Consider the following 24,917-nt stretch of genomic DNA (forward strand, 5'->3'; position numbering starts at 1 on the left):
AGAGAAACATGTCTAAAGCAGGGAGACAGCTAGTCAGAGGGAGAGAAACATGTCTAAAGTAGGGAGACAGCTGGAGTCAGAGGGATAGAAACATGTCTAAAGCAGGGAGACAGCTAGAGTCAGAGGGAGAGAAACATGTCTAAAGCAGGGAGACAGCTAGAGTCAGAGGGAGAGAAACATGTCTAAAGCAGGGAGACAGCTAGAGTCAGAGGGAGAGAAACATGTCTAAAGCAGGGAGACAGCTAGAGTCAGAGGGAGAGAAACATGTCTAAAGCAGGGAGACAGCTAGAGTCAAAGGGGGAGAAACATGTCTAAAGCAGGGAGACAGCTAGAGTCAAAGGGGGAGAAACATGTCTAAAGCAGGGAGACAGCTAGAGTCAGAGGGGGAGAAACATGTCTAAAGCAGGGAGACAGCTAGAGTCAAAGGGAGAGAAACATGTCTAAAGCAGGGAGACAGCTACAGTCAGAGGGATAGAAACATGTCTATAGCAGGGAGCCAACTAGAGTCAAAGGGAGAGAAACGTGTCTAAAGCAGGGAGCCAACTAGAGTCAGAGGGAGAGAAACATGTCTAAAGCAGGGAGACAGCTTGAGTCAGAGGGAGAGAAGCATGTCTAAAGCAGGGAGACAGCTAGAGTCAGAGGGGGAGAAACATGTCTAAAGCAGGGAGCCAACTAGTCAGAGGGAGAGAAACATGTCTCAAGCAGGGAGACAGCTAGAGTCAGAGGGGGAGAAACATGTCTAAAGCAGGGAGACAGCTAGAGTCAGAGGGGGAGAAACATGTCTAAAGCAGGGAGACAGCTAGAGTCAGAGGGAGAGAAACATGTCTAAAGCAGGGAGCCAACTAGAGGGAGACAACTCAAGGTCCTAAATGATATCATAACCGCCATCGATAAGAAACAATACTGTGCAGCCGTATACATCGATCTAGTTAAGGCTTTCGACTCTGTCAATCACCACATCCTTATCGGCAGACTCAACAGCCTTGGTTTCTCAAATGATTGACTCGCCTGGTTCACCAACTACTTCTCCGATAGAGTTCAGTGTGTCAAATCGGAGGGCCTGTTGTCCGGACCCCTGGCAGTCTCTATGGGGGTGCCACAGGGTTCAATTCTTGGGCCGACTCTCTTCTCTGTATACATCAATGACGTCGCTCTTGCTGCTGGTGAGTATCTGATCCACCTCTACGCAGACGACTCCATTCTGTATACCTCTGGCCCTTCTTTGGACACTGTGTTAACTACCCTCCAGACGAGCTTCAATGCGATACAACTCTCCTTCCGTGGCCTCCAACTGCTCTTAAATACAAGTAAAACTAAATATATGCTCTTCAACCAATCGCTGCCCACACCTGCCCGCCCGTCCAGCAATCACTACTCTGGACGGTTATGACTTAGAAAATGTGGACAACTACAAAAACCTAGGTGTCTGGTTAGACTGTAAACTCTCCTTCCAGACTCACATCAAACATCTCCAATCCAAAATTAAATCTTGAATCTATTTCGCAACAAAGAATCCTTCACTCATGCTGCCAAACATACCCTCATAAAACTGACCATCCTACCGATCCTCGACTTCGGCAATGTCATTTACAAAATAGCCTCCAACACTCTACTCAACAAATTGGATGCAGTCTATCAGAGTGCCATCCATTTTTGTCACCAAAGCCCCATATACTACCCACCACTGCGACCTGTATGCTCTCGTTGGCTGGCCCTCGCTTCATACTCGTCACCAAACCCACTGGCACTCAGCTCACTGGTCACCATAGCAGAACCCACCCGTAGCACGTGCTCCAGCAGGTATGTCTCACTGGTCACCCCCAAAGCCAATTCTTCATTTGGCCGCCTCTCCTTCCAGTTCTCTGCTGCAAGTGACTGGAACGAACTGCAAAAATCTCTGAAGGTGAAGACTCTTACCTCCCTCACTAGCTTTAAGCACCAGCTGTCAGCGCAGCTCACAGATCACTGCACCTGTACATAGCTCATCTGTAAATAGCCTATCCAATCTACCTCATCCTCATACTGTATTTATTTATTTATTTATTTATCTTGCTCCTTTGCACCCCAGTATCTCTACTTGCACATTCATCTTCTGCACACCCTGCCATTCCAGTGTTTAATTGCTATAATGTAATTGCTTCGCCATCATGGCCTATTTATTGCCTTACCTCTCTTATCCTACCTCATTTGCTCAAGCTGAATATAGATTTTTCAACGGTATTATTGATTGTATGTTTGCTTATTCCCCATGTGTAACTCTGTGTTGTTGTATGTGTCGAACTGCTGTGCTTTATCTTGGCCAGGTCGCAGTTGCAAATGAGAACTTGTTCTCAACTAGCCTACCTGGTTAATTAAAGGTGAAATAATAATATATATATTTTTTAAACTAACACTCTCAGTGAACAACGGGGTGTGCTTAAAAAAACAAGGCAGAAAAACTTGGCACAGCACAGCGACGATGGCCTAAATGCATTTCTAGTTAACACACATTCTCATTACTCAGTGAATGAGAAATCATTTGGAGGTATGGAGAAAGGGCCAAATCAGGTTAGGGCTAATATGGGGTCAATGCTTCCTGGAACTGACAAAAGCAATATGTTAGGGGCAGAGGGGTATAAAGTGTTTACAGTACGTTTGGAGAGAGTATTAGGTTAGGAGGAGTATTTGGTTGGGGAGAGTATTTGGTTGGGGGGAGTATTTGGTTGGGGAGAGTATTTGGTTGGGGGAGTATTTGGTTGGGGGAGTATTTGGTTGGGGAGGAGTATTTGGTTGGGGAGGAGTATTTGGTTGGGGAGGACTATTTGGTTGGGGGAGTATTTGGTTGAGAGGAGTATTTGGTTGGGGCAGTATTTTGTTGGGGGTAGTATTTGGATGAGGGAGAATTTGGTTGGGGAGTATTTGGATGGGGGAGAATTTGGTTGGGGGAGAATTTGGTTGGGGGGAGTATTTAGTTGGGGGAGTATTTGGTAGGATATTTAATAAAAAATATTTAATTAGAGTGAATGTTGAGTGAATGGCAATTCTGGTACTTTGATAAAGAGGACAACAATACAATGGTTGTTTCAAGATTTGATGTTTGATTCAAAATAAATCTGTTTTCTTATGGTCTTATGTATCATTTAAAAGGCATTAGAAAGAGAAGTCTGAGAGGGTCATGATGTATGTTTCAGATCCCCTGTGAGTGTTCACAATGTCTAGACTTGGAACACATGAGCTATTGATCTCCCAGCAGTGGACTTGTTCAATTAAGACCGATAAAGGTTGTGTGAGACTTCCAACGGAGGTGTTCTGAGTTCTAACCTTTTGATAATCTAATAGCTATTTAATGGATAATCTGAGCTGCTAATAGAATAAAATGGCTCTCAATTTGTGTTGATTTCATTTGGACTGGATTTGCACTCGCCATTTAATTAAGCAATGCTTGCAATTATAAACACCTGCTTCAAACATCCAAATTCACTATCACTATTTCAAGGTAGAAAAATACAGATCATTTGTTGAGTAACAGATTAGTTTGTTATATTAATTAGAGAATGTCATCAATAATATTACGCAAAGTTAATGTATTCAAATATCTGAACATTTTGCAGTGTCCTCAAAATATTAGGATATTTCATTACATTGACTGCGCATAATATTATTGATGGCATTCTCTAATTAATATAACAAACTGATCTGTACTCAAACTGTATAAACTTACATGACTGATTGACCTTTATTGATATAAGCTGAGACAACCGATCAGCACCATCAACACAGAAGGAATATATTTACCCAGCCTCTTGGTAGCTCAGCTTGGTTTCTGAGAATCCTAGTCTGTCATTAGGTGTTGATAGCTATGTTGAGCCCCTGTGATAGCATTGTAACTGACACCTGCTGTGTGTCCGCCCCTGGACGTTGCTATGACACTAATGACTATACTCCAGGAACCTTTGCACTGCAGCACCACAGATTGCAGGGCAGCCGTGATCAATGAAACCAATAATAAAGGCCTAATAGGAGAGGAAATGAGGGCCTAGCACATCCTCAGTCAGCTGAGGAGAGGACAGCAATACATCACACAGCAACACATCAACTTGGCCTGGTGTGAGAACCAGAGCAATGCAGCAGCAAAGGAAAAGTAAGCTGTGTGTGTGTGTGTGTGTGTGTGTGTGTGTGTGTGTGTGTGTGTGTGTGTGTGTGTGTGTGTGTGTGTGTGTGTGTGTGTGTGTGTGCGTGCGTGCGTGCGTGCGTGCGTGCGTGCGTGCGTGCGTGCGTGCACCACATGCCCTCAAATCTCTAAAATCTCTTGAGAAAATGTCTCCTCTGTCCCAGTCCATCTCTAGGGGATACAGGAGGATCAAATCTCCATATCTAAGAACTAAGAACACCTGCAGCTCTTTCAGACGCTCAGAGATCACTGCTCATTACATAAGGAGGCAAACTGACGTTGGAAAGAAAGAGAAAGAATAGAGAGGGAAAACATGAGGGGAAGATATAGAGAGAGACATTAAGAGAGAGAAAGAGAGAAAGTAAGAGAGGGAGAAAAATAAAAAGATAAGAAAAAAAGAGAAAGAGGGAGAAAATGAGGGAAAGAAGGAGAGAGAGAAATATGTTGACTCAGTCACTATGATCTCTTCCAGAGTGTGCAGTGGTCTGATGATCTTGTTCCTGTTCTTGGAGCTCTGTGGGAGCAGGGGGTTTATGTCCCCCACACAAGGCCTGACTGAAATATACAATGAGATTAGAAGTGTTGTCAGAAAAAAATCACTGTCTATTCTAGAGCTCCCACTGCCTGGGTCTCTGTGTTTTTCATTCAGCCTGTCTAGAATCAACTACATTTATACTGGGATATAGTGGCTCTCAGGGGAGTATGGACCTAAAGCTCTTTGATAGAGCCGTTGTCAATACACCAATGAGTATTCAAGGTCTGTGAAGATGGTAGAATACACAAATAACGACATTTTCTGGTAAATAAATGCAGGAAGATATGCTGTAAAAGGAACCAACTTGACTCCATTGACTTCCTGTAATTACCAAGAATTGAAGGTCCATGAATAATTTTTACAGTACGGTAGAAGCAGTGGTTAAGTGGAGGGTAAACGCACGTAAACATTGTTCACCTAACTTTTGTTTCCCCCAAAAGTTTACCCACCTTTTGCACAAAAAGGCATTGAAAGTATACGGAGAGTAACTTTATTCACCACAGACGGCGATCAGAGTTTTCCCAACTATTTTTTTACCACTACATCACTGGGTCAAAAGAATGAGAGTGTGATATTATGCTAGAAGAAAGAAAATATGATGCAACGGAAACTGACTGTATTCAAGTTTAGAGGGATTGATGAGAGATTGGAGGAAATTCAGAGATGTTGATTACATAAACACACGAGACATTAATGCAGATCAGCATTCTGGTAGAGGGTCTTTCATCTGCTCTTATTGGCCGCCTGTCACGCACTCTTAGGCTACGTCCCAAATGGCTCACTATTCCTTATATAGGGCACTAGTAAAGTTTGGAATGCAAGCTTAGAATGTTTTGTTTGTGCCTCCCTGGCGCTCTACTCTGTACTGCACATCAGCTGCAGGATAAGGATGCTGCTGTATGTCCCAGTCATTTCAGACGACTTCCTTTGGGCTGCAGAAGTAATCTTCACACAGAGCTCTGGAAAGGAATTCTTTGAAGTGCAAACGGATGGGGCTTTTCGTGTCAACTTCAAACGCAGCATCTAAGCTTTTTTTATATGCCTTTCTGTAGAGCAATCGGTATATGGGAGGATGGCTTCAGACATTTTGGGGATACTGCACAAAAGCTTTAATGACAGTGGCCCACTTCACAGTGGAATTGTTTGTGTATGAGTAGGGTTGCAAAATTCCTGAAATGTTCAATAAATTCTCTGGTTTTCCTGAAATTCTGGAAAGGCGGGTTCCTGGAATCAGGAGGGAATAAGCAGGAAATCCTCCAACCAGGATTTCTGGAAAACCAGGGAATTTATTGAAAGCTCCAGGAATTTTGGTAACCTAAAATGAAGTGTCATATACACTGGTACCATGCAGAGATTCAATAATAGTCAATAAAAACACTTTCAATTTAGATTAATTGCTTAGTAAAGGCCTTTGTTGCCTGAACACGTTCTGCTCAGCATGTAAGCAGATTGAGCAACGTCATCAGAATCTACTGAATGGTAAAAGTCACTCTTCAATGAGACAAGGGCCCAGAAGCATAAAGACACACTGTAAGACTGTGACTCTGTAGAAGTCCAAGGCTTATCTATTCCTCAAGCCACTCCAGGACTTTAGACTTCATACTGGTCCGTCTTGGTAAGATGTAGAGTGGGGTTTCATGGCAGGTGATGAGAGTGAGTGTGTGCAGTTTGCTGTCCACTCACTGACTCACTGATGTACACTAACTAAATATTGATTTATGAAGACCTGCCATACTGTACGGCCATTAATAATACATTTAAAAACAGTTATTTCCTGTTTATGACATGCTTAAGTGTACAATTTCCACTTCAAAAAGTGACCAGACTAAATAACCAAGCATCTAAAAGGTTAAGCCTACTTCTAACACATTTAGTCTCTAATGAAAATACTTAATTTGACACAGCTCATATTTGGCACTGTAGGTCAGCTCTATCCCAACGAGAAACATGTTAAAAAGCTGGTTTATTTAATATTTTAGATACCGCGGCAGAGGGTCAGACTCAAGACACACATCAGAGGAACAGGTCAAGAACAGGACAGGACCCACTGTACTCACTCATAGAACAGGGACATAGTCCACTGTACTCACTCATAGAACAGGGACAGAACCCACTGTACTCACTCATAGAACAGGAACAGGACAGAACCCACTGTACTCACTCATAGAATAGGAACAGGACAGAACCCACTGTACTCACTCACAGAACAGGACAGGACCCACTGTACTCACTCATATAACAGGACAGAACCCACTGTACTCACTCATAGAACAGGACAGAACCCACTGTACTCACTCATAGAACAGGAACAGGACCCACTGTACTCACTCATAGAACAGGGACAGAACCCACTGTACTCACTCATAGAACAGGGACACAACCCACTGTACTCACTCATAGAACAGGAACAGGACAGGACCCACTGTACTCACTCATAGAACAGGGACAGAACCCACTGTACTCACTCCTAGAACAGGACAGAACCCACTGTACTCACTCAGGAACAGGACAGGACCCACTGTAGAACAGGAACAGGACAGGACCCACTGTACTCACTCATAGAACAGGGACAGAACCCACTGTACTCACTCATAGAACAGGACAGAACCCACTGTACTCACTCATTGAACAGGACAGAACCCACTGTACTCACTCATAGAACAGGGACAGAACCCACTGTACTCACTCATAGAACAGGGACAGGGGAATCCCCACTGTACTCACTCATAGAACAGGGACAGAACCCACTGTACTCACTCATAGAACAGGGACATAATCCACTGTACTCACTCATAGAACAGGGACAGAACCCACTGTACTCACTCATTGAACAGGACAGAACCCATGGTACTCACTCATAGAACAGGGACAGAACCCACTGTACTCACTCATAGGACAGGAACAGGACAGGACCACTGTACTCACTCATAGAACAGGGACAGAACCCACTGTACTCACTCCTAGAACAGGACAGAACCCACCGTACTCACTCATAGAACAGGAACAGGACAGGACCCACTGTACTCACTCATAGAACAGGGACAGAACCCACTGTACTCACTCATAGAACAGGAACAGGACAAAACCCACTGTATTCACTCATAGAACAGGACAAACCCCACTGTACTCACTCATAGAACAGGGACAGAACCCACTGTACTCACTCATAGAACAGGACAGGACCCACTGTACTCACTCATAGAACAGGACAGAACCCACTGTACTCACTTATAGAACAGGACAGGACCCACTGTACTCACTCATAGAACAGGACAGAACCCACTGTACTCACTCATAGAACAGGAACAGGACAGAACCCACTGTACTCACTCATAGAACAGGAACAGGACAGGACCCACTGTACTCACTCATAGAACAGGGACAGAACCCACTGTACTCACTCATAGAACAGGACAGGACCCACGGTACTCACTCATAGAACAGGGACAGAACCCACTGTACTCACTCATAGAACAGGACAGAACCCACTGTACTCACTCATAGAACAGGACAGAACCCACTGTACTCACTCATAGAACAGGACAGAACCCACTGTACTCACTCATAGAACAGGAAAAGGACAGGACCCACTGTACTCACTCATAGAACAGGGACAGAACCCACTGTACTCACTCATTGAACAGGACAGAACCCACTGTACTCATAGAACAGGGACAGAACCCACTGGACTTACTCATAGAACAGAGACAGTACCCACTGTACTCACTCATAGAATCGGGACAGAACCACTGTACTCACTCATAGAACAGGAACAGGACCCACTGTACTCACTCATAGAACAGGAACAGGACAGTACCCACTGTACTCGCTCATAGAACAGGAACAGGACAGAACCCACTGTACTCACTCATAGAACTGGGACAGGACAGAACCCACTGTACTCACTCATTGAACAGGACAGAACCCACGGTACTCACTCATAGAACAGGGACATAATCCACTGGACTCACTCATAGAACTGGGACAGGACAGAACCCACTGTACTCACTCATAGAACAGGGACATAATCCACTGGACTCACTCATAGAACAGGGACATAATCCACTGGACTCACTCATAGAACAGGGATAGAACCCACTGTACTCACTCATAGAACAGGGACAGAACCCACTGTACTCACTCATAGAACAGGAACAGGACAAAACCCACTGTATTCACTCATAGAACAGGACAAACCCCATTGTACTCACTCATAGAACAGGGACAGAACCCACTGTACTCACTCATAGAACAGGACAGGACCCACTGTACTCACTCATAGAACAGGACAGAACCCACTGTACTCACTCATAGAACAGGGACAGAACCCACTGTACTCACTCATAGAACAGGACAGGACCCACTGTACTCACTCATAGAATAGGACAGAACCCACTGTACTCACTCATTGAACAGGACAGAACCCACTGTACTCATAGAACAGGGACAGAACCCACTGGACTTACTCATAGAACAGAGACAGAACCCACTGCACTCACTCATAGAATCGGGACAAAATCCACTGTACTCACTCATAGAACAGGACAGGACCCACTGTACTCACTCATAGAACAGGACAGAACCAACTGTACTCACTCATAGAACAGGATAGAACCCACTGTACTCACTCATAGAACAGGAAAGAACCCACTGTACTCACTCATAGAACAGGAACAGGACAGAACCCACTGTACTCACTCATAGAACAGGAACAGGACAGAACCCACTGTACTCACTCATAGAACAGGACAGGACCCACTGTACTCACTCATAGAACAGGAACAGGACAGAACCCACTGTACTCACTCATAGAACAGGACAGAACCCACTGTACTCACTCATAGAACAGGAACAGGACAGAACCCACTGTACTCACTCATAGAACAAGACAGAACCCACTGTACTCACTCATAGAACAGGACAGAACCCACTGTACTCACTCATAGAACAGGACAGAACCCACTGTACTCACTCATAGAACAGGACAGGACCCACTGTACTCACTCATAGAACAGGACAGGACCCACTGTACTCACTCATAGAACAGGACAGAACCCACTGTGCTCACTCATAGAACAGGACAGGACCCACTGTACTCACTCATAGAACAGGACAGAACCCACTGTACTCACTCAGGACAGGACCCAGACTCACTCATAGAACAGGACAGGACCCACTGTACTCACTCATAGAACAGGACAGGACCCACTGTACTCACTCATAGAACAGGACAGAACCCACTGTACTCACTCATAGAACAGGACAGAACCCACTGTACTCACTCATAGAACAAGACAGAACCCACTGTACTCACTCATAGAACTCCGCAGCCGGCGTCATCTTGTACTTGGCATAAGACGTCCCATTGCCCAGGAAGGATCCGTTTAGTAGCTTGGGGTCTGTGCAGTTCGGACTGTTCCAGGCGTTGCCACAATGGAGCCAGGGCAGCTCACTGGTCATAGAGGAGAACAGGTAGTACAGGGACCAGGCTATGATGACATTGTAGTAGAAACCCACATACAACGCTATGATGATCACAGTGTAGCCCACACCTGAGGGAGGGAGGGAGGGAGGGATATGGACGAGAGAAACAGAGAGCAGAGAGCGAGAGAGAGAGAGAGAGATGGTTACATACTCTAGGTTACATAGGGTTACAGAGGGTGGAATCCTGCTACTCCTGTCTAATGTCAATCATAAATGTGTATGTGTGAGGGAACACAAATATCAAACAAAACTATGCAGCATGTATCCACAAGACCTTGGACAGCAGAGACTACTGAAAAAACGAGCACAGCAGTGGAATACCAGCTAGTATTATGTTTTTAAAAAAAGAACTTGAGGAAATTTGAAGAATCAACCACTTGTTTCACCTGATTCAATGTATTATTTGAGCAGAATGTGATGTCCTATTCGATAACTTTGATTTTTGGTTGAGATGGAGCCGTTGAATCCAACATATTCATTATTAACTTGTAAATTCAATTTGAAATCAAGCGAAAATGGAATTAAAGCCAGACTCAGTGGCACAGAGGAAACGTTCCAAGCAGAAGATACATCTCCTTCAAATGGTGACACTGTAACTATAAATGTCTTCTTATGTAATCATATAAAGCAGATGTGGTGAAGATCGCAGGTCTGTGGAGATCTTCACAATTTCTATAATAATCTGCCCGGAATCTCCAACAGCATTGATCACTTGCATCATGCATATACTTTTAATGTAATCCTTTACAGTAATCCAGGTCATTTGGTTGTGCTATTACATGAAGCACTGTGATAACACATTAAGTTGTTGTATTAATCAGCAAAATCACTGTCATTGTGTTCCCATTTCAACTTTGTTGTGTTTTTAAATGGCTTAAAGTGCATTGATACACTTTTAGGTGCCAACTAAACCAAAATGATTCATTGTTTTTCCATTGGAATGTGGTTTTGACCACATTAATTTACAACAATTTAAATTACGTTTCTGCTTACAATTTCCGATATTTGGGAGGCCAAATTATAATTTCCAGCATTTGCCATTTGTTTGTCAACTAAAGATTGATACATGCAGCTTCTCTTCTGTCATAACTTCTGCCTAGTTACATGTTCTGCCTAATTAAATAAAGGTTATATAAAAATTTAAATAAATTACTTGTTGTCCCAGAAGACTAAATAAAGTAGTGCTCATCAGAATAATGTCTTCCATGGATAAAATTAATTCATTAGTAATCTAGTTAACACCGGTAAAGTTGTCTGTCCAAATATCATCAGTTTGACCTGTTTTAAGGTAATTAAAAGCTGAGAAAACGACGAAACACATTTCAGATAAGACTTTAGTTTGTCTTGGGTGCGTATTTTATGTGGTTGAAATACTGTCTGCTTGCATAACAGTGTGAAAGATAACACATTACACAAGCATTTGCATTTTCTCAAGAGATGCTGAAAGAAAGAAATAATATTTCTTAACTACTGTTCCCGAGACGAAATTAACATTTGTTGTATAATTTCACTGCAAGAAATGCATAATTCTGCAAGAGTTAATATGATATTACACTACATGTGAGAGGTTATAGGCCTACAGGCAGTGTCCATAGTTCAGTTACTATTCCATTTAACCCAAATGAACTTCAATTAGAAGTATTCATTTTATTCATGGATACAGGGATACTCATGAGGGGGATATATCATCTATATTACGGAAGTCATTTTTGCTGGACCCCAGGAAGAGTAGTTTCTGCCTTGGCAGCAGCTAATGGGGATCCATAATACTGACAAAATATGAAAGGTGCATGTAAACAGCTTATACCGAATAAGACCTGAAGCGGGATATGAGCTACCGTCCGGAATACTGTGCACCTTTAAATGTGGTCACTGATAACACATTGGAAATTCAACAAACTTTTGGCTGTCTTTTTGACTGGGTGAATATAGGTTACAATATCATTCATCAACGTCCTGTCCACATTGAAATGATGTGGTGTGCCCAATGGGAAGGAACATTAAAAGAGCAGGGAAAGGAAGGAGGGGAAAGGACAAGAGGTGAGTGAAAAAAGAGAGAGATGTTCAAAGATAGAGAAGAAAAGAGAGGCCAGGAGCCTTGAGAAGGTGAGAGGTGGGAGATGAGGCAGAGGTCAGGGAAGAGATGGAATACAGAGATGGGAGAGAGAGAGACAGCTTACCTTTAAAGACAGGGCAGATCTTCCAGACTGTAGCAGCTCCTTCCCTATTGTACTGTCCCAGGGCTAGTTCCATATAGAACAGTGGCATCCCAGCAATCACCAGGAACAGAATGTAGGGGATTAGAAAGGCACCTGAAATCACCACAAAACCCCACAAAACAACGTTTTTGAACGTGAACCTTTTGGCATTTGTGTTGCAGCCAAGACAACATATTTAGCATTTTGTGGGTGTTTTCGCCCTGGCAATTTGTGTTGATGATGATATCTAAAGAAAAATCACATGAAACAGACATCAACATGGGACTCTCCAGGCACAGACAGTGAATTGTCCATGTTTGGTAGCTTTTTATGTTCCAGTGAATTTGAGGAAGAAGAAAATTCCCTTCATCTAGTATAATTAAAAATATCTTGTATGCAACATTTTAACAAAAAGCTGAGCGTTGGGCTGCATTACAGCCTTTCAGAGAGAGCCAAATGAACATGACCCACAGCTGAAGAGTTGGCACCACAGGACACAACACTGCAACACTCAGTTCACCAGATAAAGATACACATGTCTATTTTCACCACGTGAAGTGTGATGCTGCCAAAGGGGACAGGAAACACTAGTAAACACTAGTAAACACTGTTATTACAACAAGCTACTGAAGGTCTGTGGTGGCAAACCCAAAATGTCACTTTGTAATTAACAATGACCTTTGGTTTCTTAACATTCACTCGGCTCGATTATAGATATATTCAGGTGCAGTTTTTATGTTTTCTCTTGTTGTGGTCATTTGATTTGGTCATTGTTGGCAATCAATCATCTCTGTAGTTAGCCTTTGCTTTGTTGTTCATTCTTCAGATTTGTGATAACCTGACTGGCACGTCTAACAGATGTTATCTAAAACTCTTCTTATCAAACAAATGCAGCACACATATTACAAGTGATTTGCTTACTTGTTCCACCACCACTACTGAGCCACTGAAATATGCCTAAGCCATTATTATTCGCTCTCAACCTGGTCTCAGAGCATTTTGTATTATTCTGTATGTAAATCCGAGGCATTACATTTTGTATATGTTAAGAATCACAATTCGTATTATATGTTACAAATAAGCAAAACGTACAATATGTTACGAATTTGCAGAACTTATGATATGTTCCGAATTCTAGCTAGGTGGCTAATGTTAGCTATCTGGCAAATGTTATCTAGGCTAAGGGTTAGGGTTACGGTTAGGAGTTAGGTTAAAGGTTAGGGGAAGGGTTAGCTAAAAGGAATAAGGTTTGGGAAAGGTTAGCTAACATGCTAAGTATTTGCAAAGTAGCCCGTATTTGAAAAGTTGCAAATGAGCTAAAGTTGTCTGTCATGAGATTTGAATTTGCAACCTTTGGATTGCTAGAAGTTAGCATTCCTCGCCCACCCACCCCAACCATCTGTAACCATACCAAAGTAACATGTCATACTATTTTGAGTGTCAGGGATACATTTTTACTATGTTAAGTCTAGATTATGAGACCAGGCTCTTAATGGTCTAGACCACATGTCGAGGCCTGCAGGCTGGATCAGGCCCTCGAGCCCATTCAAAACCAAAACCACTAGTTAAAGGACAATTGCTTAGCAGATTTTGACTGCAAGGAAATATAATACATTTTAAGTGTGGCCCCCCCGACCCCGGTGAAGACCGAATGCAGTCCGCAGGAAAAATGGGTTCGACACCGCTGATCTAGACACATTTAAATTAAGTTATTAATTATTACATATTTGCATAGCTATCTGTTCAACTGTGAGTATTTCAATATTTCCCATCAGCAATAAAGCACTTATGAGCCAGCAACTGGTGTGAATGGGTTATGAGTCAACCCTTTACAGTAAGAGACAGTAGCACCCAGATACAGTGAGTGTATTTGCAGTTGAGTCAACCACACTGACCTGAATGAATTTATGCAATGAGGTATTTCCGTTTTCCTCTTAAACTACACTGACCTGAATGAATTTATGCAGTGAGGTATTTCCGTTTCCCTCTTACCAGCAAAGCCTCTTGGATCAAAAAAGCCTGCGCAAAGCTATTTGGGGATTTCAAATAAATCACTGACTAGTGACTGGTACGTATGGTAGCATACAAACTAACAGATTGGCACATTTTATCATAAATTTACGAAGAAAGTTATTACACAACAGTAAAACAAACTTGATATTAGTTCCAAAGCAGTTTCGCGTTGCCATACCCAGCCTGGATCTCGACGAGGATAGTCCCAACGGAACCTGGGAAAGTCTTAACAGAAGTCTTTACAGAAGTTATAACAGTTCACTCACCACCTCCATTCTTGTAGCAGAGGTAAGGGAATCTCCAGACATTGGCCAAGTCCACTGCGAAGCCTATGACGGATAGGAGAAAGTCTATTTTCTTTCCCCATGTTTCCCTCTCCTCCAGCTCCTCGGCGGTGCAGGGGGTGCCGTGCGTGCTGGGGGTGGGCATGATGGTCGAACTGGTATACTGGACCCCATTTTGGTCCTTCACCAGTATCAGTTCTACCTCCTTCTTCTCCACATTGCAGGGTTTCAGCGGGGCCACTGATGACAGCTTGTGGTCTGGCAGGACCTGGATGTTCATCTTTTCTCCGGTGTCGGTGTGCAGCTCGCCGAAGGCCTTGTGCTCTCACCGCACGGAGGAAGTATCCGTGGCGGAGGTGAAGCTCGCGCAGCAGTGGACCGTGACGACGATGGGAGTCCCGCTAGCGTGGAAAGGCAAACTCTGCATAAATGATTATTTTCTCCACGAACTACAGTGGACTCCACCGCATTCATCGGCTAGAGAGGTAAAAATAAATACATTCATAAGTTTGCAGAGGTGGAATAGTTATGATAAGTTTTATAGCTACACTGGCGCACAGAGAGGAATAGCCAAAATATGGATGATAGAAAAGGATTTCCTTGTTTCAGAAACCTCAGTCATGTTTTACAAATACATTGTCTTATATTATATTAAATCATATAAACTATTAGTCATGCTATTGGAAACATATTTTAAAATGTTCAAATAAACGTAAATAGCAGGTGAACGTTGTAGAATAGGTTTAGGCTATTCCATTGCTCCTGCGTATTTCTCATAATCCCCGTGCGCATTTGTTGAACGGAGCTAAGCAACATTGGTTAATCAATCAAATTTATACAAACTGGCAGCAATACACCATAAAATATAAATTAAAAGTACAATAGTATAGTCAGTGATGTATAGTATCGTTATTAAAGCACATTAAAGCCCGTATAAGTAGAAGAGGAGCGACGGTTGGTCCGTACTTGTGAAGCTACGGACACCTCTCCATGACCCGTTGCTGCTGTCGTCCTGCTGCGTCTGAGGAGAGACTGCCCATTCTGATGGAACTTTAAGACTCGCCTTCTCATGAGAGATAGACGATATACATTCAGAGCTTTTAAATCAGGTCCTCTCTCTCTCTCTCCACGTGATTTTTTATAATTGAAAATGTTCTTTCTGCTCCTCCCTCCCTCACTTCATGTTGGATCTTTCTTGGCACGCCGTTGTCACTGTTGTGAAGTGCGTGCCAACATGCGCCAGTGGTCTCACCTCGCCAAACCTGTCCTAAAGGAATATACCTCGCAGCACCAGTCCTAAAGGAATATACACTACATGACCAAAAGTATGTGGACACCTGCTCATCAAACATCTCACTCCAAAATCATGGGCATTAATATGGAGTTGGTCCCAGTTTTGCTGCTATGACAGCCTCCACTCTTCTGGGAAGGCTTTCCACTAAATGTTGGGACATTGCTGCAGGGACTTGCTTCCATTCAGCCACAAGAGCATTAGTAAGGTCAGGCACTGATGTTGGGTGATTAGGCCTGGCTCGCAGTCGGTGTTCCAATTCATCCCAAAGGTGTTCGATGAGATTCATTTTAGGGCTTCTGTGCAGGCCAGTCAAGGTCTTCCACACCGATCTCGACAAACTATTTCTGTATGAACCTCACTTTGTGCACAGGGGCATTGTCATGCTGAAACAGGAAAGGGCTTTCCCCAAACTGTTGCCACAAAGCTGGAAGCACAGAACCATCTGAATGTCATTGTATGCTGTAGTGTTAAGATTTCCCTTTAATGCAACTAAGGGGCCTACTACAAACCATGAAAAACATGCTTTTTCCATTATTCCTTCCCCACCAAACTTTACTACGCATTGGGGTAGGTAGCGTTCTCCTGGCATCTGCCAAACCCAGATTCAACCGTTGGACTGCCATATGGTGAAGTGTGATTCATCACTCCAGAGAACGCGTTTCCACTGCTCCAGAGTCCAATGGCGGTGAGCTTAACACCATTTCGACTTCACAATAACAGCACTTACAGTTGACTAGGGCAGCTCTAGCAGGGCAGACATTTGACAAACTGACTTGTTGAAAAGGTGGCATCCTATGACGGTGCCACGTTGAAAGTCACTGAGCTGTTCATTATGGCCATTCTACTGCCAATGTTTGTCTATGGAAATTGCAAGGCTGTGTGCTTGATTTTATACACCTGTCAGCAATGGGTGTGGCTTAAATAGCCGAATCTACTAATTCCACTAATTGTCAAACGTACTTTTGTATATACAGTGCATTCAGAAAGTATTCAGACCCCTTGACTTATTCCACATTTTGTTACATTACAGCCTTATTCTAAAATTGATTAAATTGTTTTTTTCCCTCGTCAATCTACACACAATACCCCGGAATGACAAAACAAAACAGGATTATTGTTTTTTTTCCCTCGTCAATCTACACACAATACCCCGGAATGACAAAACAAAACAGGATTATTGTTTTTTTTTGCAAATGTAAAATAAAAACAGAAATATCTCATTTGCATAAGTATTCAGACCCTTTACCCTTTTTGTTGAAGCAGCTTTGGCAGCAATTACAGCCTTGAGTCTCCTTGGGTAGGACGCTACAAGCTTGGCACACCTGTATTTGGGGAGTTTCTCCCATTCTTCTCTGCAGATCCTCTCAAGCTCTGTCAGGTTGGATGGGGAGCGTCGCTGCACAACTATTTTCAGGTCTCTCCAGAGATTTTTGATCGGGTTCAAGTCTGCGTTCTGTGTGGGCCACTCAAGGACATTCAGAGACATGTCCTGAAGCCAGTCCTACGCTGTCTAGGCTGTGTGCTTAGGGTCATTGTCCTTTTGGAAGGTGAACCATCGCCCCAGTCTGATGTCCTGAGCGCTGTGGAGAAGGTTTTCATCAAGGATCTCTCAGTACTTTGTTCCGATCATCTTTCCCTTGATCCTGACTAGTCTCTCAGTCCCTGCCGCTGAAAAACATCAACACATGATGATGCTGCCACCCCCACGCTTCACCATTGGGATGGTGCTAGGTTTCCTCCAGACGTGACGCTTGACATTTAGGCCAAGGAGTTCAATCTTGGTTTCATCAAACCAGAGAATCTTCTTTCTCATGGTCTGAGAGTCATTTAGGTGTCTTTTGGCAAACTCCAAGCGGGCTGTCATGTGCCTTTTACTGAGGAGCGGCTTCTGTCTGGCCTGATTGGTGGAGTGCTGGAGAGATGGTTGTCCTTCTGGAAGGTTCTCCAATCTCCACAGAGGAACTCTGGAGCTCTGTCAGAGTGACCATCGGGTTCTTGGTCACCTCCCTGACCAAGGCCCTTCTCCCCTGATTGCTCAGTTTGGCCAGGTGGTCAGCTCTAGGAAGAGTCTTGGTGGGTCCAAACTTCTTACATTGATATAGGCCACTGTGTTCTTGGGGACCGTCAATTGTTTGCAGAGTTGTTTTGGTACCCTTCCCCAGATATGTGCCTCGACACAATCCTGTCTCAGAACTCTACGGACAATTCCTTCGACCTCATGGCTTGGTTTTTGCTCTGATATGCACTGTCAACTGTCGGACCTTATACAGACGTGTGTGCCTTTCCAAATCATGTCCAAACAATTGAATTTACCACAGGTGGACTCGAATCAAGTTGTAGAAACATCTCAAGGATGATCAATGGAAACAGAATGCACCTGAGCTCAATTTTGAGTATCATAGCAAAGGGTCTGAATACTTATGTAATTAAAGTATTTCAGTAATTTTTACATTGTTTTTCTGCAAAAAAAATTTAAAAACTGTTTTCGCCTTTTCATTATGGTGTATTGTGTGTTAATTGATGAAGGGAAAACATAATTGTATATATTTAAGAATAAGGCTGTAACGTAACAACATGTGGAACAATGGAAGGGGTATGAATACTTTCCGAATACACATGTGTACATACACATTGAATCTAATCCGTGGTAAATGCAGCATAGGATACAGAGAATGCAATAGGCCTTCTTCTCACGCAAGTAGATTTGGATGACTTATTATAGGACATTTTCAATAGGATATTTAAAAGTGTTGACAGACTTAATGTTATTCATTTTTTTAGCATATTGAAGCTATTACATTTTTTGAAAGTATGAACAGTTAAAAATGACAGTTCTATTTTTGTTCTATTTTGATATTTTCTAAAATTGTTTTTTCTTTTACCGAAAGCAAGAAAATAAAACTTATTTCAGAAATGTTTTAATTTGGACTTTATTTATCTGTTTCTTCTCTCAACTAAATATATTGAATTACAGTTTTCTAAGAAGCGGTAAAAGCACTGTGTTCCATACGTAATTAAATAACACACCAGCTTTTGCCATGGGCAATGATTTCTATTAGATATGGTTGATCAGTTCATCCCATTAAAGTCAATGAATGTCCCCTTAAAGCTCTCCAGTGCTTTCCAGGCATCTCTTATAAAACCTTAAAAGGGCTGTTTGGGGGCGTTTTGTTTGTAAAGATGAAATAATTGAAGTGATAGAAAAGGAAAGAGCGAGGTGAGGCCTATATGGATGGGTTATATGTTATTAGTGGTGTTTTCCTCTGTGGCATCTTGGATTTATTTCCTCCCATTTAACAGAGTTGTGAAGGTAGGCTACATTTGAATAGGTGAACCCAGGGCAAACAGATGGCAAACAATACCTACAAAATCTGTCTAAAGTTCATGTTTTGATTCATTTAAAGGCCTATTCATGTTAAAGAATAAATGGCAATAGAAAAACATGCACTAACCAAGGACTGAATCTTAACATACATAATGTGAATTTCCATACACATCTTCCATTGATATCAATGTATTAATAAGATAGCCGGGAATACAAACTTGTGAAACATATCTGTTTGGTTTCCAGGCTAGTATTACGCAACAGTTGGAGTGACGTCTCAGGAAAGATTTTCGGCCACTTCGATGGATAGGCTGTCCAGTGTTGTGCCTGGCTGTCAGCCTAAAAGATGACCTGTGACTGGAGATGGATTGCCATGCTGGCCTAGATCAGCTCTACGGTGCTCTGGTTGTCTCGACAGGGGCATATTTGTCCTCCAAAACCACAGCAGTTCTGATAACCTCTGACACCAACCCACATGACATGGAGCACCATCATTCTGTCATAAGGAAGCGTCCCTTCCTTTTAGATGCAGATCCTAGTGACCTAGGTCTACCAACACCCAGGCCGGCATTTACTGCTGCCTTACCCTTATTTCTGAATCCCATTCTAACTGCTCACGGCAAAGCAATCTCTTCCCTCCCTTCTGGCCTCTATCAATCATCCCTACCAGGCCCCATCCCTTCCTACATGCCTGTCTGCCTGCCTCCATGCCTGCATGTCTCTGTGTGCCAGCATCCGTCCATCCATCTGCCTACCCGCCTGCCTCCTTCCCTTCCTCTCCCTCTCTTCCTTCCCTCCATCTTCCCTCTGCCCCGGGGCCTCTTCTCTCCATGGGCCAGCTAGATCCTGATCTCAGATCAGATGAGGTTGATGAGACGTGAAATGTCTCTCACAACAGTCCAGAAAGGCTGCAGCCTCCTCTAGGACCACAGCCAGCCAGGGACCCCTATGCTCTCTGTCCACACCGCTCTCCATCTTCCAGGCCTGCCCTGCCATCGGAGAACCACCCCATCTCTTAACCCTGGAAAGAGCAGAGGCAGGTCCAACTCTGCCTGGCCATTCAGGCTCAGTCCAAGTGACTCAGGCAAAAGAGTGGAGAAATGTTGTTTGAGCTAGGATGAGTAGGTCACTTCACTTTAGACTGTTTTCAATATGTTTTTGAGATTAAATGAAATGAGCGGTTTCTTAAGTACCATGTTCTTATGTTTCATATTGTACTGAATGCATTGCCAAAGTTATATGGCATTCAAGTTGATTTCCATGCACTTGTAATATGAACTTAGGCTTCAGCACTTGTTTCTTTACAGATTTAGCCCACATTAAAAAATACTAAAGTTTGCTATGGAATACTACAGTACTTACTATAGAATTATGTAGTAAACTGTAGTATAATGTAGAATACTATCCTACACACTAATATCCCTCGATCATGTGAACAACTTAGTATAGAATTTTGCAGTATACTGTAGAATACTATCGTAAATACTACAGTATTATCCCCCAAAAACATTGTATTAAATACTACAGAAATGTCTGCAAAAACACTATAGTCCGCAAAGGTATAATTGAGCCCCCTATGAATTTACCTGACACCCCTGTGCACTCCTTCACCAGGTTCTCCTTTTCATCCTTCTCTGTTTCAGAAGTGTGTAAAGCCCTGAAAGAAATGGATTTTTAAAAAATCCCCTGGCCCTGATAAACTAGGCCCCTGCCTCCTACACCTAGCTGCAGACATCATTGCTCCCCCTTAACATGTATTTTTAACCTGCTTGATGTTAAGGAAATCCCCAAGTTATGGAAATCTGCTTTTGTACTGCCTATTGACAACTATCGACCCATATCAAAATTGTCTGTACTGTCAAATGTACTGGATTCCTTAGTTAGTAGGCAGCTAAAGACCTACTTCCAAGAAAACAACATCTTAAATGGAATGCAATCAGGTTTTAGGTCTGGCCACAGCACTGTTTCAGCAACATTGAAGGTTTTAAATTACATCAACTGTGCTCTTGATAAGAAGTTACAATGTGTGTCTGTTTTTATTGTTTTGTCGAAGGCTTTTGACACCGTGGACCATGCTGTGTTAGTGCCAAGGTTAAAATGTTATGGAATTACTGGTCATGCTCTAGATTGGTTGATAAATTACCTATCAAATTGTACACATTGTGTAATGGCGGATGGTTGTAAATCTGAGTCCATAGAGGCGTGCTCAGGTGTTCCGCATGGTTCTATTTTGGGCCCACTGTTGTTCATTTTTTATATCAACAACATTGGGGATCTTATTGAAACAGCAGATGTTCATTTTTATACGATACTGTTCTTTATTCAAGAGGTAGTAGTTTATATTTAGCTTGTGAAAATGCCCAAAGAGCATTTAACATCATGCAACAGAATCTGTGTGATTTAAAGCTAATTCTAAATTCGGGTAAAACAAAATGCATGGTATTTTCAAATGCCAGGCATGTTAAAAATCATGTCATTGCTACATTGGCTGGACATACTATAGTGCAAGTTAAAGTGTACAAATATTTGGGTGTGTGGGTTGATGACAAGCTGAGCTTCACTGTGCATGTAGAGAACTGGATAATGAAGCTCAAGCTGAAAAAATGATTTTATTACAGGCATAAGGCTTGTTTTTCTTTTGAGGCCAGGAAGGAGCTGGTACGATGTACATTACTGTCGGTTTTAGATTTTAGTGATGTTATATATACAGTATATATGCAGGCCTCAGCCACTACCCTGAGATCACTTGGTTCAGTATATCATGCAGCCTTCAGGTTCATTACAAATCAGAAATGTCTAACACATCATTGTGATCTCTACAGCGCTATTGGCTGGTCGTCATTGACCTTGTGTAGGCTTAAACACTGGTATACACTGATTTATAAGGCCATTATTGGGTAAAATGCCATTTTATCTCTGTACTTTTTTAGTCAGGTCAGTAAATAAATATCAATTACAGTCCCATTCTCATTTGCTTCTAACAGTACCAAAAATTAGAACAGGTCATGGTAGAAATAGTTTTAGTTACTTAGCACCGTGATCCTGGAATTCTCTCCTGAACATTTTAAAATGTGATGATCTAGTTTCGTTGGTGGAGTTTAAACACTTGATCGATGTATATATCATAGAAGAGTGTAGAAGAATTGTTTTTAGGCCAGCTGTTTTTAGTCAAGATGTTTGTGTTTTTAAATGTAAAATGTTTGTTGTACTGTATGTGTGTTTATAGTTTTGTTTCATGTTGTGTTAGTGTATGTAAGTTGTTTTGTCTGAAGCGTTGTTCCCTCTGCTGCTATTGGACCAGGTCTCTCTTGGAAAAGAGATATTACCTCAATGAGAAAAAACCTCTATAAATAAAGGTAAAATAAAACATTTAAAAAACACATTTTTAATTACTAGATTAAATACTACAGTATTTCATTTGCATTTACCCTGCCCATTCCTCTCACCATATCCCAATTTGTGAGAAACCTACAAGCCAAGTACAGTTAAAGTCGGAAGTTTACATACACTTATGTTTGAGTCAATAAAACTCATTTTTCAACCACTCTACACATTTATGGTTAACAAACTATAGTTTTGACAAGTCAGTTAGGACATCTACTTTGGGTATGACACAAGTCATTTTTCCAACAATTGTTGACAGGCATATTATTTCACTTATAATTCACTGTATCACAATTCCAGTGGATCAGGAGTTGTCTGTGCCTTTAAACAGCTTGGAAAATTCCCCAAAATTATGTCATGGCTTTAGAAGCTTCTGATAGGCTAATTAACTCTCCGTTCAGAACCCAGTCCTACATACCTACAGGTTATAGAAAAGAGCAGAAGCTCTGAACTCTCCGTTCAGAACCCAGTCCTATCTACCTACAGGTTATAGAAAAGAGCAGAAGCTCTGAACTGTAACGGTTTTCTAGTGGTGATGAAGGAGAGTCGGACCAAACTGCAGCGTGTCGATTGCGATCCATGTTTAATACAACAAAGAAACACGAACTTACAAAAAAACAATAAACAAAACCGAAACAGCCTAACTGGTGCAAACTAACAGAGAGTACACATAGGACACTAAGGACAATCACCCACGACAAACTCAAAGAATATGGCTGCCTAAATATGGTTCCCAATCAGAGACAACGATAAGCATCTGCCTCTGATTGAGAACCACTCCAGACAGCCATAGACTTTGCTAGACAACCCACTAAGCTACAATCCCAATACCACCACCAAAACCCCAAGACAAACACACCACAATTACAAAAACCCCATGCCACACCCTGGCCTGACCAAATACATAAAGATGAACACAAAATACTTTGACCAGGGCGTGACAGAACCCCCCTAAGGTGCGGACTCCCGAACGCACCTCAAAACAATAGGGAGGGTCCGGGTGGGCGTCTGTCCATGGTGGCGGCTCGGGCGCGGGGACGTGGACCCCACTCATTTAATGTCTTAGTCCCCTCTCCCTTCGTCCCTGGATAGTCCACCCTCGCCGCCGACCATGGCCTAGTAGTCCTCACCCAGAACCCCACTGGACTGAGGAGCAGATCGGGACTGAAGGACAGCTCGGGACTGAGGCAGCTCGGGACTGAGGGGAAGCTCGGGAGTGAGAGAAAGCTCAGGAGTGAGAGGAAGCTCAGGAGTGAGAGGAAGCTCAGGAGTGAGAGGAAGCTCAGGAGTGAGAGGAAGCTCAGGCAGGTTGATGGATCTACCAGATCCTGGCTGGCTGGTGGTTCCGGCAGATCCTGGCTGACTGGCACTTCTGGCGGATCCTGGCTGACTGGTGGGTCCTGGGAGACTGGCGGATCCTGGCTGACTGGCGGATCCTGGCTGACTGGCGGATCCTGGCAGACTGGCGGATCCTGGCAGACTGGCGGATCCTGGCAGACTGGCGGATCCTGGCAGACTGGCGGATCTAACTGATCCTGGCAGACTGGCGGATCCTGGCCGACTGGCAGATCCTGGCCGACTGGCAGATCCTGGCCGACTGGCAGATCCTGGCCGACTGGCAGATCCTGGCTGACTGGCAGATCCTGGCCGACTGGCAGATCCTGGCCGACTGGCAGATCCTGGCTGACTGGCAGATCCTGGCTGACTGGCAGATCCTGGCAGACTGGCGGATCCTGGCAGACTGGCAGTTCTGGCGGATCCTGGCAGACTGGCGGATCCTGGCAGACTGGCGGATCCTGGCAGACTAGCGGATCCTGGCTGACTGGCGGATCCTGGTTGACTGGCACTTCTGGCGGATCCTGAAAGACTGGCGGATCCTGGCTGACTGGCGGATCATGGACTGGCGGATCCTGGCTGACTGGCGGATCCTGGCTGACTGGCGGATCCTGGCTGACTGGCGGATCCTGGCAGACTGGCGGATCCTGGCTGAATGGCGGATCTAACTGATCCTGGCAGACTGGCGGATCCTGGCTGACTGGCGGATCCTGGCCGACTGGCAGTTCTGGCAGATCCCGGCTGACTGGCGGATCTGGAAGAGTCTGGTTGACTGGCAGATCTGGAAGAGTCTGGTTGACTGGCAGATCTGGAAGAGTCTGGTTGACTGGCAGATCTGGAAGAGTCTGGTTGACTGGCAGATCTGGAAGAGTCTGGTTGACTGGCAGATCTGGAAGAGTCTGGTTGACTGGCAGA

General features: G+C 43.4%; 1 protein-coding gene and 1 long non-coding RNA gene across 2 annotated transcripts in view; one reads left to right on the forward strand and one right to left on the reverse strand.

Annotated features, from left to right (window-relative positions):
• Positions 1–14,944, reverse strand: part of slc6a2 (solute carrier family 6 member 2) — a 52,728-nt gene extending 37,784 nt beyond the window's left edge. Inside the window, exons 1-3 of the mRNA XM_042321211.1 lie at positions 14,647–14,944; positions 12,350–12,481; positions 10,000–10,237 (exon numbers count right to left, since the gene is read on the reverse strand). Coding sequence (XP_042177145.1) covers positions 10,000–10,237; positions 12,350–12,481; positions 14,647–14,944 — 668 coding nt within the window. The remainder of the gene's footprint in view (positions 1–9,999; positions 10,238–12,349; positions 12,482–14,646) is intronic.
• On the forward strand, positions 14,359–22,152 carry LOC121846391. The gene is made up of 3 exons (XR_006083301.1): positions 14,359–14,668; positions 14,889–15,149; positions 19,530–22,152. It is a non-coding gene; the product is annotated as an uncharacterized LOC121846391 (long non-coding RNA).
• Positions 22,153–24,917: the final 2,765 nt, after the last annotated feature.

This window comes from Oncorhynchus tshawytscha, linkage group LG04 (genome assembly GCF_018296145.1).
Source record: "Oncorhynchus tshawytscha isolate Ot180627B linkage group LG04, Otsh_v2.0, whole genome shotgun sequence".
In the NCBI taxonomy this organism is placed as follows: domain Eukaryota; kingdom Metazoa; phylum Chordata; class Actinopteri; order Salmoniformes; family Salmonidae; genus Oncorhynchus; species Oncorhynchus tshawytscha.